Source organism: Phascolarctos cinereus, unplaced genomic scaffold (genome assembly GCF_003287225.1).
Source record: "Phascolarctos cinereus isolate Bilbo 61053 unplaced genomic scaffold, phaCin_HiC Scaffold_726;HRSCAF=1367, whole genome shotgun sequence".
Lineage (NCBI taxonomy): Eukaryota > Metazoa > Chordata > Mammalia > Diprotodontia > Phascolarctidae > Phascolarctos > Phascolarctos cinereus.
The window spans coordinates 278464843-278477468 of NW_027556098.1; the positions used below are offsets into that span (position 1 = coordinate 278464843).

General features: G+C 35.8%; 1 protein-coding gene across 1 annotated transcript; it reads right to left on the bottom strand.

Moving 5' to 3' along the window:
• Positions 1–4113: 4113 nt before the first annotated feature.
• On the bottom strand, positions 4114–5050 carry LOC110218062 (olfactory receptor 8D2-like). The gene is given in 2 exon segments (XM_021000616.1): positions 4114–4746; positions 4748–5050. Coding segments are annotated over 2 exon segments (936 nt in total).
• Positions 5051–12626: the final 7576 nt, after the last annotated feature.

Sequence of the window (12626 nt, forward strand, 5' to 3'; positions counted from 1 at the left end):
AGAGGACTCCCCCAGTATTCTCCCCTTGCTATTTCAGCCTCCTGTTTTCTAGTGTCTCTAGTTAAACTACATTGTCTTCCCTTTGAGACTTTCCCTTTTAAAAGAAAGAGCCAAATACAATTTCTAATAAAAGAGATCCTCACTATCATCATTGCCTTACTCTGAAGCCCTTTTACTATCAAAAATGGACTATGATGTAATGAATGATACTGTTACAGCTCATATGAAGTTGGGAAAGATTAGAATCTAAGAGAAATAGAAGCAAAAATGAACCAAACAATAAAATTTTAAGGAATTTTCATTTCCCTTATGCTAGCTTGAAACCTGGGTTAGGACAAGCAAGGGCTGTGTGTCTCAGAATGTCCTGGTAGTTGTTTAGGATGGGAATGTAGGAGCTGCTCACTCCTACACAGTGGAAGTGAACTGAAACAATTCAAGCTTGGAGGGCCATCTGGTGGCCTCTGCAGATATGGTACTCCAAGTAGTTCTTTAGTCACCAACCCTTTAGTTCCAAAATAACGAGTGCCCCTGTGAGTGGGGCATGTACCATTTCTGCTTGTTTATCACTGCTAAAATTTTTATTTTCCATGAGCAATTGCATGCCAGCCCATAATAATTCTTGGGGAGGTATAGTGTGATCTTCATATCCCTCATCAGCCTTCTCATCTTCTTCAGCCCGTTGACTGATCTGTGGTTACACCCTGTACCTGTGGGCACAAACATCCTAGCTCAGGGGCATACTATTCTATCTTTTAGACCCTAGCCCTTCGTCATATCTGTGCATATAGGGGGCAGCATGGAATAGTGGGTAGAATGCTGAACTTGGAGTTCAAAAAGCTTGTGTTTGAATATTACCTCTGATACTTACTCATTTTGTAACCATGGATGAATCATGTATTTTAGTCTCTGTAAAATGGACATAAACATATCCACAATTATTATTTAACCATACAGGATTATTAAGATCTTCAAATGATAAAATATATGCAAAATGCATTGCAAACGTTTAAACACTAAATAAATGTTAGTTATAACTGTTACAAAATAAATGATATATTAACTATGAGTATAATCATTTAGTAAGGCATAGAGTCCTCTAAATCATAAAATCTGCAAACAGCCAGTGCACTGAGTGGTCTCCAGAGAAAAAATCAAATTGACCTTCAACCCATAAAGACTAGAAAAGTGAGGCAGAAGATTAAAAAAGGTTTTATATCTCATATCTACCTTCTTTTTAAATTAGGCACATTCTGCTTTCTTTTAGGTCCTAAGGGTAGGAATAATGTTTATTTGCATACTTTGAATCAAAATTCATTATGCCATAAAACAACAGGTGCTAGTAATAATAGTTCACATTTATGTTATACCTTACGGTTTTATCATGTTATTTAATCTTCACAACTATGCTGTGAGGTAGGGAACAGTTTCCCCTGGTTCCCAATGACCTTAAGTTTAGAGATAAGGAAGATAAGACCCAATGAGAAAATTATCCAAAACTAAAGCAGATTTTTAAAAAAGGGGGAGGGGGGAGACAAAAAAGGAAGAAGCCAGAATTTATACCCATGCCTGTTTGACACCAAGATTAGTGCTCTTTCTAACAGACTGTGTAAACTTTCATACAATCCATGCTATTGAATTTTGAAAATACATAATTAAAACTCAAATTATTCTGTCCTGTGTAGGGGAGACTATAGCTTCTTCACTTTCAATGCAGTTGTGATAGTCTGCTGTTAGTGTTGACATATTATCGATCACCCAGAATTGTATTGGGTAATGTTTTCATAGATCCAGATGCAAGTATATTCTATAGGCTTGGTAAGTCATTGAACATTTATTAAGCACCGACTACAGGCATTGTGCTAAGCCCTGGAGATACAAAAAAAGGCAAAATGCAGTCTCTACTCTCAAGGATTCACAGTCTAATGACAACATGCAAACAACTGTGTACAAACAAGATATATACCTGGTCAGTTGAAGGTAATCCACAGGAGGAAGGAACTAGAATTAAGGGAAATGGAAAAAGGCTTTCTATAGTGGGTGGGACTTAAAGGAAGCCAGGGAAGCCAGTTGGTACAGTTGAAAAAGGAGAGCATTTCAAGTTTGGGATGCAGCAAGAGAAAGTTGCCAAAGTTGAGAGATAAGAGTTTCTTGTTTGAAGAATAAGGAGGTCAATGTCACTGAAGAGCGGAAAGGGGGCAGCCCTGTAGGTGTGTTAGACTGGAAAAGGGTGTGTGTGTGTGTGTGTGTGTGTGTGTGTTTATGAAAGACTTTGAATATCAAAAAGAAGACTTTGTATTTGATTCTAGAGGAAATACCCACTAAATTTATTTGAGTATCCATTGAATTTTATTGGGTGACAAGGTCAGATTTGCAAATACAATCTATAGCAAGGGTGGGGAACCTGCAGCCTCAAGGCCACATGTGGCCTTCTAGGTCCTTGAATGCAGTTTTTTGACTGAGTCTAAGCTTTTTTTTTTTAATTTATTTTTAGTTTTCAAACTTCACTTCCGCAAGAGTTTGAGTTCCAAATTTTAACCCCATCTCATCATTCCCCCTACCCCAACGCGGCACACATTCTGAATAGCCCTTCCCCTAATCTGCCCCCCTTTGGTCTCCCTGTCCCCTTCTCTTATCCCCTCCCCTTTCTGTTTTCCTGTAGGACAGGATAGATTTCTATACCTCATTGCCTATGTATCTTATTTCCCAGTTGTATGTGAAAATGATTTTTAACATGTGTTTTTGAAACTTTGGGCTCCAAATTTTCTCCCCCCTCCTTCCCCACACACCCTTATTGAGAAGGCAAGCAAGTTGATACAGGTTATACATGTGTAGTCATGCAAAACACTTCCATTGTAGTCATGTTATGAAAAACTAACTATATTTTCCTTCATCTTATCCTGCCCCCATTTATTCTATTATCTCTTTTGACTCCATCCTCAGAAGTGTTTGCTTCTGATTATGCCCTCCCCCGATCTGCCCTCCCCTCTATCATCTCCTTGCTCTCTTGTCCCCTTCCTCCCCTATTTTCCTGTAGGGTAAGATAGATTTCCATACCCAATTGACTGTGTATGTCATTCTTTCTTTAAGCCAAATTATTTATCACTATGACTCTATGGAAGGCTTTCAACACCTCAGAGCGAAAGTTTCCTCCTCTCTAAAATAAGTGGGTTGAACTCAGTGAACTCTAAGGTCCCTTCAAGTTCTCAATTTAGAATGGATTTATGTCATCCGCATGATCCTATGATATACTCCCTTTACTCCATCTAGTAAATTACAGAATTGAACTTTTCTCTCCTCAAGTTCCAATCTTTCCCTCTAAACGTCAGTCTGATACATTATAATATTAGCACGTGTTTGGATCAGACAGTGGGGAAGAGCAAAAGTCAGTAAATGAAGTTTTCTCTTTCTTTCTCCCCCTCGTAAATTTATTTCCATTTCTTTGTCTTTTGTGTTACTCTCTTGCTCTCAGTTCTATTTGTGGTGGGATGAAAGTGGGGAAAGAGGAGAGGCACAGACACTGAAGACTGAGGCTGGTACTTTTAAATGTCTTTCCCTTCATTTCCATCTTCCTTTAGCCAGGCCTACACCCAATCAATTTTGTGTAACATTGTTGTCATTTTCTTGGAAAAAGAACTATGTTGAAATAAAAAAAATCTTGGCACCCTTCAGAAAAAAAAAAAAGACAAGGGGCAGCTAGTTGGTGCAGTGGACAAAGCTCCAGCCTTGAAGTCAAGAGGACCTGAGTTCATATTCGGCCTCAGACACTCAGCACTTACTAGCTGTGTGACCCTGAGCAAGTCACTTAACTCTGACCATCTCACCAAAAAAAAAAAAAGCAAAAAAGACAAACTGCTTCTTCCAACAAGGCTCGTTGATTTCAATTTTGTACTGTAGAGCACTCTCTATTCACCTAATTTTTGTCATTTACTGAGCAGACAAAATCAATCAATTATTCAACTAGTATCTATTTTGGATCTATTATGCAAAAGCATTGTGCTAGGCACTGGGGATGCCAATAAAAAGAATGAAATAATCTATACTCTCAAAGAGTTTACATGTAATAACTTCCATAAATTTACTTTCTGGTAATACTACATACTGAACAGTCTACTATTAGAGCCAATTGTTCTTCATGGCTTTTCTCAAGGAATCTTTTACATCCTTATTCCTGAAGCTGTAGATCATGGGATTCAGCATTGGGTTCACTATGGTATAAAACACTGATGCCACCTTCTCCTGAGTATTGTTGTCACCAAATGATGGCTTAAAATACATGAAGATTATGGAACCATAAAATACAGCAACAACTGGTACATGGGAGCCACACGTCTTAAAGGCTTTAGCCCTACCTTCAGCAGAGTGGACTTGCAGGATGTTTGAAAAGATGAAAGCATAAGAGATAAAAATGGACAGAGTTGTCAGAAATACATTGATTCCAGAATTCATCACTAAAAGAAACTCATTGATGTGGGTGTTTGAACAAGAGAGCTTCAAGAGGGGAAGGATATCACAGAAGTAATGGTTGATGACCTTACCTCTACAGAAGGTTAGGTCAGCCAAGAGGCTTGTATGGACAAGGGCCCCACATACCCCAATGATATGCACTCCAGCTACTAGTAGGAAGCATACCTTCCGAGACATGGTGATGTGGTAAAGTAAAGGGTGACAGATGGCAACATAACGATCATAAGCCATGGCTGCCAGCATGTAGCACTCAGAAACAGCAAAATAACCAAAGAAAAAAAAATTGAGTTAAACAGCCTGGAAAAGAGATAATGTTTTCTTCTAATACAAAGTTCACCATCATTTTGGGGATAATAACAGAAGAATAGCAGAGGTCTATGAAGGACAAGTTACTGAGGAAATAGTACATAGGGGTGTGAAGCTGAGAGCCGACCTTGATTAACAGAACCAAGGCCAGGTTTCCTGCCATGGATACGACGTAGATTCCAAAGAACAAGAGGAAAAGGGGAAGTTGGAGCTCTGGTTCATCTGTTAATCCCATGCGGATAAACTCAGTGACCACAGAATGATTTCCTACAGTCGTCATACTTCTAAAATTAAACTAGACACCTACCTGTGAGGAGAAGAAAGAAGAGCCCATTAGGTACAGATTTTTTTTTTTTGCAAAACTTTTCTAATAGAATTATGTTATTTCTTCATGTAACAGTAAGTTAAAGAACTATAGATATTAATGAATTGAAAATAAAATACATTTATAGAATTAGATCATACATAAATGTATGTATTATAAATATATATATATATAAATTTATTAAATAATATATTTATATATATTTAGAGTTAAGCACAAAATATGAATGTTTAACAGCCTTGGGTGAAGTGAGAGTGGAGGTTCTTATTTAGCTGTGATGGATTGAAGGTGAAGGGGAATTCCCTTGACCTTTAAATACAGGTATATCTGTCAGTTGGGGTGTGATGTTTATGGACTAAAGATAGGAGATCAAACTGAAAGCACAGAGATGTATTAGCCAGCTAAAGATTCTGCTCTTACTGATAGCAAGTTCAGAGTGATATAGATTTTTTAAACAACATTTCAGATCTATTTACCATACACTGTCTTCTGCAGCGACTTAAGATAAAAGGTAAAGCATTTCACAGGAAAGGGAGGAATAGAAAAAGGGGGAAATCAGCCAAAGGAAAAAATGGGAGCATTTGGAATTCAGGACTTAATATCAGAATAAAAAACATGTTGCAAGGCAAGGGAGAAGGAGAAGAGACCAAGCCCTTTTACAATTAGGAAAACAGTCATTTTAGACAAATCTTTAGGGTCTTGTATCCAAGGTTAGCAACTAGTTGTTACAACAGTGGATGAAAATATCCACTTTATCATGTCCTTGCATAGGGTTTGGGCACTTTTAAATATTATGCCACCCCACCAGGTAGTTGGGGGATTTCTGTATTATTAGTCCACTGAGATATCACAAAACTATTGTGGTTCCTATTTTTCCCCACATTCTCCTCTTTGATATTTATTAAGAAGTGTCATTAAGTCTCTACTAATCCATAGCATGTTCATTAAGTTTTTAAGTTCCACTGTTTGCCCTTGTCCTCTGGCAGTTTCCTTAATAAGCAACATTTTTTTTTCTTGCTAGACAGGAATAATTTTTATCCCCTTGCATATCTATAGTAAAGCAACTGGTTTTACAGCAAAATAGAAAGTTTGATCCAATGAAGTTTATGGCAGTGATGAAACAAAACGATTTAGATAACAAATCACTTGCCATCCAAAATATTCTGTTGAAAAACTAAGTAGCAAGTATCAATCAATCATACTGAAATATATCTGAGATTCAATAAAGAAAGCAAGCTTATTAAGACTAGAGAGTCATAATAATAAAAAAAAAATCAGTCTTTTCCTCCATAGGTTCCAGTGCTATTATCTTGTACAGTAGCAACCATTTGGCAAAAATATCCACACTTAGAATGGGGGCTTGAATTTCCAAAGTAGCATTTTTATGGCACATTATTAACAGTAATTATACAATGAACTGGGGAGTATGGGGGAAAGGAATGAGCATTTATGTAGTACCTACTATGTGCCAGGCACTGTGCTAAGCAATTTTTACAAATACAATCTTATTTGATCTAGGACAAGGAGGACCTGCATTTAAACTTCCAGTTTTGTCTTAAATCTGGCCTTAAAGTCCCTTTCCAAGAGGATCAGGGTTCTGTAAGAGATAACATTTTCAAACATAACTATATAATCAGGAACACAGACAGGAACAGGGCGAGTATATCAACGTCCTTTTAGGCAGCAAATATCTTCTTGTTCCACTCTGTTGAGTTTAACTGTCTACTTTATGATTCCATCTGCTTCTGGAAAACATTTTTCTTTTTGTAATTCTGAGTCAAAAGAGTCTGCCATACACCACTGTCTATAAATTTTTCAGCTTGACCCAATAAGAGTGGGATAGGCCATTTCTTCTTATTTCTATGGCAGATTTACAGAAGTATCTGCCCGTTCCCAATAGATCCACTTGCCATATTCGAAGGCATGCATCACTCCTTGTATATTTCCTAGGCAATGCTATTCAAACCTGTTAATGATAAAACTTAGTATAAGTTCTAAAAACCTGACAAAATTGAATCACATTGGCCTTCCATTAATTATTTTGTGTGGTGAAAAGCTTATGGTGTTAAATTCATAATCAGTCACCAGGCATATAGGATGAATAGCAGACCAGGGTACTTCTAACTCATCTGAAAGTTTTGAGAGTTTGAATTTTCATGTACCATTCAATTGTTCTACCTTAACAAAACCCTGTAGTTTATAGGTAAGAGGAAAAAAATGTTTTAAAAGATGACCTGACCTATAAAATAGATCCTTCTGTCATTTGATCTTATAAGGTACTTCAAAGAAGAAAACATGACTTGGGAGTTTCTTTACAACTAAAGAAATTTTATACGTGAAAGCCTCAATTCAACTTTAGAACCTATAGAAGGAAGGAACCAAAAAGTTATTAAACACCAACTATGTACCAGGCACTTTATGATTATTATCTTACTTGATCCTCACAACAACACTGGGAGGTAGATGCCATTAATATCCCCATTTTACCTTTGAGAAAATTGAAACAGATAGATGTTAAATGACTTCATACAGCTAGTAAGGGTCAGAGACAGAATTTGAACTCAGATCTTTCTAACTCCAGGTCCAGTACTCTATTCACTGTATCACTTAGCTGCCTAAACAATCACTAAACCATAGTCAAAGCCCATGTATTTAGGCATTAAAATTCATCCTGTGGATATTCCTTGCTCTTCCTTTTTCGGTCTTGTTACCTGTTACTTCAAGGATCAAATTTAAAATGTATAACTCATGATTATCATCTTCACTTGGCCTCTTGTTAACATTTTCATGGATACAACAGAATTCTCAGTCTCCTAATATAATTGCAGTTATCATAAGTCTTTTAAGTTATTCTTTATCTATCAGAAAAGATATGGAAGCCAACCACATATATCTTAATCTGATCTTGTTGCGTTTCTCAGAGTAAGGTTTCCCACTCAAGAATCACAGCTTTTTACATCTTTATCATTTCCCTTCTTTGAGGATATATTTTATCTTCATATCATTGGGGGTAAGGGTTATTCAGACAGAAGGAATGTGAGGCTATAATGACATAATCTTAACCTGAACATATAATTAATAAACCCATGAGAAAGGGGATGGCAAGTCCAAGAACTGATTCATCCTAGTTGCCTAGGTTAGGATGTTGAGACAAGCAATGGCCACAAATTCAGAAGAGTAAACACATAAGTAGCAGGGTTCTTTATCCCTGCATCCTCATCATAGTGGGCTTAGTGATGCTAGGTGACTGCAACAGAAGGTTCATTATAGAACTTTTGCATTTCTTCCACAAAGGTCAGGGAAATGTGCTATGAAAAGAGAAGGAAGGATATGGTTTTAATAATAGCAAGATAATTCTATCAGTACTAAGCATAAAGGCACAGACTAATCTATCATAGGTAAAACAGGATAAAACTATTTCACTTTTGTTTGATTTCAGATAAAAGTCATAAAAAACATTTTGGAATAGCCAATCACACAATAGAGTTACACATTTTTCAAAGGGTCTCATAGAAGACTTATGATCTAACAGGTGAGAAACCTCCCTGTTCAAAAAAGGAAATAGCACAGCGGAAAAACTGAGCCAAGAGAATTCCATTATTTCTTTCATAAAGCTTTCTTTTCAACCTTCCCAGACATCTATGTCCATCTTCATGATTTGGCATTTGGATACGATACTCCCTGCGAGTAGCTCTTGACATTTACCTTTGAATGGAAGTGCTGGCTTAACAATTCAAATAGTTGTGCCTGGATCCAGTACACATAGCAAATCAGATTACAGTCCCCTAAACTTCTATTTCTCATAGAAAGTTCCACTGCTTATAGCTTGTGGGTTGATACAACTATTCCTTTTGTCAAAAGCAAAATCAGTAAGTGCACAATAAATATTAGTAAAAAGAAAACAAAACATTTATTCTTAGTTTTTATTAAGTACTTACAAAGTCTTTCAAAAGCTTTCAGTTTTTTCCCCTAGTTTGACACAGCCCAATGCAAAAATCAATCATTGGAAATTAAGAAAATTATAATATTCTGGGATTTTCTTTTGTTCCTCCAAATGAATTTTATCATTATTTTTAGTTCTATAAAATAATTCTTTAGTAGTTCAATTGGTATGGCACTGAATAAGTAAATTCATTTAGGCACTGTTGTCATTTTTATTATATTGGCTTGCTCTATCCATGAGTAATTAACATTTTTCCAATTGTTTAGAATTCATGATAGTTCACTCAAAACCTAGAAAGTCACTGTTTATGGTTAGCCCAGAGAGTTTATGTGTTCTTCTCTATTAGGCATGGAATTCCCACATCCAACACTTCTGATTACCTTACCTAAGAGAAATCTGGTGAAATAGGAGTGGCTGACAAGATGAGTAGACTCAGGTTCAGTCAATGGTTTATGACTAAGACAATCTCCAGGACAGAAGTGTTCATCCTGTAAAGCTGTGTCAACAGGAAAAATAGCATTCTTTTCATCAACTTTTATGTGTTTCACTTTAGTCTCTTTTAGGCAAAGAAAATTTAGGGAAAATGACTCATCTTTCATGCACTTCACTGACTTAGGTGTCAAATCACTCTATAAGCTCAGAGAGAGTCAGGGTCATCCTACTTCCAACACCAAATTGTAGAGGAATTTTCTCAATCTCTTGGGAGAAACATATCCACCAGTAAGGGTCTGATAACTGTGGGTCAAAGATAGGAGGCCAAATCAAAAGTAAAGAGATTAATTAGCATGTTATTAAATCGATTCTCACTGATTACAAACTCAGATTCCTGGGGTGCAGATTTTGTTTTTATAACATTTCAGGCCTGCTTAGAGTACCTAGTCAATCAGCAATATTCTATGGCAACTTGGGATAGAAAAGTAAAGCATTTCATAGAAGAAGGAGGGGTTGAGAAAGGAGGGGAATCAGCCAAAGGAGAAAACAGGAATATTAGGAATGCAAATGGCAGGATTTATTATTAGAATAAAAAATTCCTGATCAAGGGCAAGAGACAAGGTGAAGAGAAGAAATGCTTTCATAGTTGTAAAAGCAGGCATTTTAGATAAAACTGTAGTGTCTTTTATCTAAGAACAAGTAGTTATTACAACAGAGGGCAACATCATCTACTTTACTTTGCATAGTGTTTGAGGATTTTCTATTATTAGGCTACTGGGGGATTTATACAATGTTAGTATGTTGAGATGTAAAATGAGTGTGGCTCCTATAGCCCCAACCCCCACCACCAAAGACATCTGCCTTCTACTTTCTTTGAACTCTATACTGGATCCTAATGAAAAGTCATGTTCCTGAATTCTGTGAGTGCAACTCTAAGAATCTTTACATAGTATGTGAACTTGGGAATTAGCCAACTGTGGCACGGCAGGAAGAAAATAGAATTTGTACTTAGAATCAGGGAGCAGGGTGCAGTGGGGGGTAGGGAAGGGGCTGTTGCCAGGGAACCAATTCAAAGTTAAGTCAGAATCCTCATCTGTAAAATGGGGGAAAATATATCTACCATGACCTTTCATCCTTACCAGCTATGAGTGACCATAAATGAAATAGTTTGTGTATAATTCTTACTGAATGACAAAATATCAATTATTGTCATCATTATAATTAAATTTTAACTATTTTATTGACATATTTTATTCTTATATCATCATATACCTACACTTAATTTTTTTTCAATATATCTCTCTCCTCTTTTCCCTTCTAGAGAGCTATCTCCTGTAACAAAGAATAAACATATTCAGCATATACAACCAATAAATATAGTGAAAATAAAAACAAAAATGTTCTTCTCCCATAGTCCCTACATCTATAAGAAATGCGTAGAATGTCTTCACATATTTCTTCTTTGGGGTTGTTTGGTTATTATAATTTCATAAAATCCAGTTAAAATTGTTTTGTTGTTATTGCTGTTTCCACTTACATTATTGAAATCATTCTGTATACTGTTTTCCTGTTTCTGTTTACTTTGTACCCATTTATTTAGGTCTTCCCATGTCTATTCATACTTATCATATGCTTAACTTCATTGGGTTATTTTTATTAATATGTTGGCACTTTTTTATCATTCAGATTACAAATAGCCCAATTTAGTTTTGGAGTTTGTGCCCAGTTTGTGGTTAAGAGGAAAAAGTGAAGCCTAAAATTTTAAAAGCCAAAGATTAAATAAAAATGAATTATAAATCTATTAACAAAATTAAAGAAAATATTAATTAAATTAAAATGAATTACAAATCAATGACAGATGACAGAATATGCTCTAATTTACAAAAATGGGAATTTTTTGAAGCTTTTTAGAACAGTTTCTTACATGAAGTTAGGCTCACCTGAAATAAAATTAATTTTTAAGTATCCAATTTATTTTAAGATGCACTAGGAGGAACTAGGTAGTATTGTGTAGGACCATCAGTCCCAGAACAGTCAATAGGAGTAAAAGCAGCAACCAGAGTGGTCTCTGATGCTGTAAGATTTAGTAATATAGACTTTGTTTGCTGGGGTAAAAATCTATTATAAAATGCTGAATTTTACCTCCTTCATCTCCCAAAAAAGGTCTAGTAGGCCTTGGAAGCTCACTATGAGCCACTTTCACAGAAAAGTAAAAAAAGGTTTTCTGTCATCCAGTACCCAATTAGATTAATTTCAGGTATGTGAATTGTTCTTAGCCATTATTTTTAGGGTAGGAGAACCACATCCCTGAGAGAGCAAATATACAAAATGGAGAAAAGGTGCTATCTTATCATCCTATCTTTTTGGCTCACTCTTTTCTTTTATGTTATATTATGCCTAAAAAAGAAAATATACAGAAATAACCACAGACACAGCTGGATGAATTCTACCTCTCTTCAGGCTTATACTTGACTTTAAGTCTCCTATGAAAAAAAAAAAAGAGGATAATTTTCAGACTTACCAGAGTCCTGTTAGGAACAGAAGAGCGACTGGTCTGACTTGACTTTTACCTTCAGTCACCTGTAATGCACAAAAAATTTACATTTGCTATCATGACAACAAATTCTGACTGTCTAGAATCTCCCCAACTGTTATCAGAACATATTTTTGTGTATTTGCATAAATATCTGGAAGCTATTAGCAGGAAATGAGCATTAAAATGTATTTTCTTTGAGCCACTTTAGTGTTGATTATTTCTTACAATTATATAGTGTTTTATGAAACTACCGAAGTATATCATAGGATTATTTCTCTTTTTACAATTCTGATACCCTAACCTTTTGAAGCTTACTAAAATGAATAGACAGTCATTATTACTCTCTTTTTACATATGACAAATCTAATGGTAAAGAAGTTAAATGATTTACCCAAGTCCATATTATTATTGAGTGGTAGAGCAGGAGAAAAAAAAACTGTTTTGATTCCAAATCTCATACTATATCTAGTTCACTCTTCTGCCAGAAGAAGCTAACTGCCTTGACTAGATAAGGAAGAAATTTTAAATGTTGTTTATAGATCTTTGAGTCCCAAGGTAGTAAATGGGAATCAAAGCTCTCCCAGGATTTCACTACAGAGATATTTTAATTTATATTCATT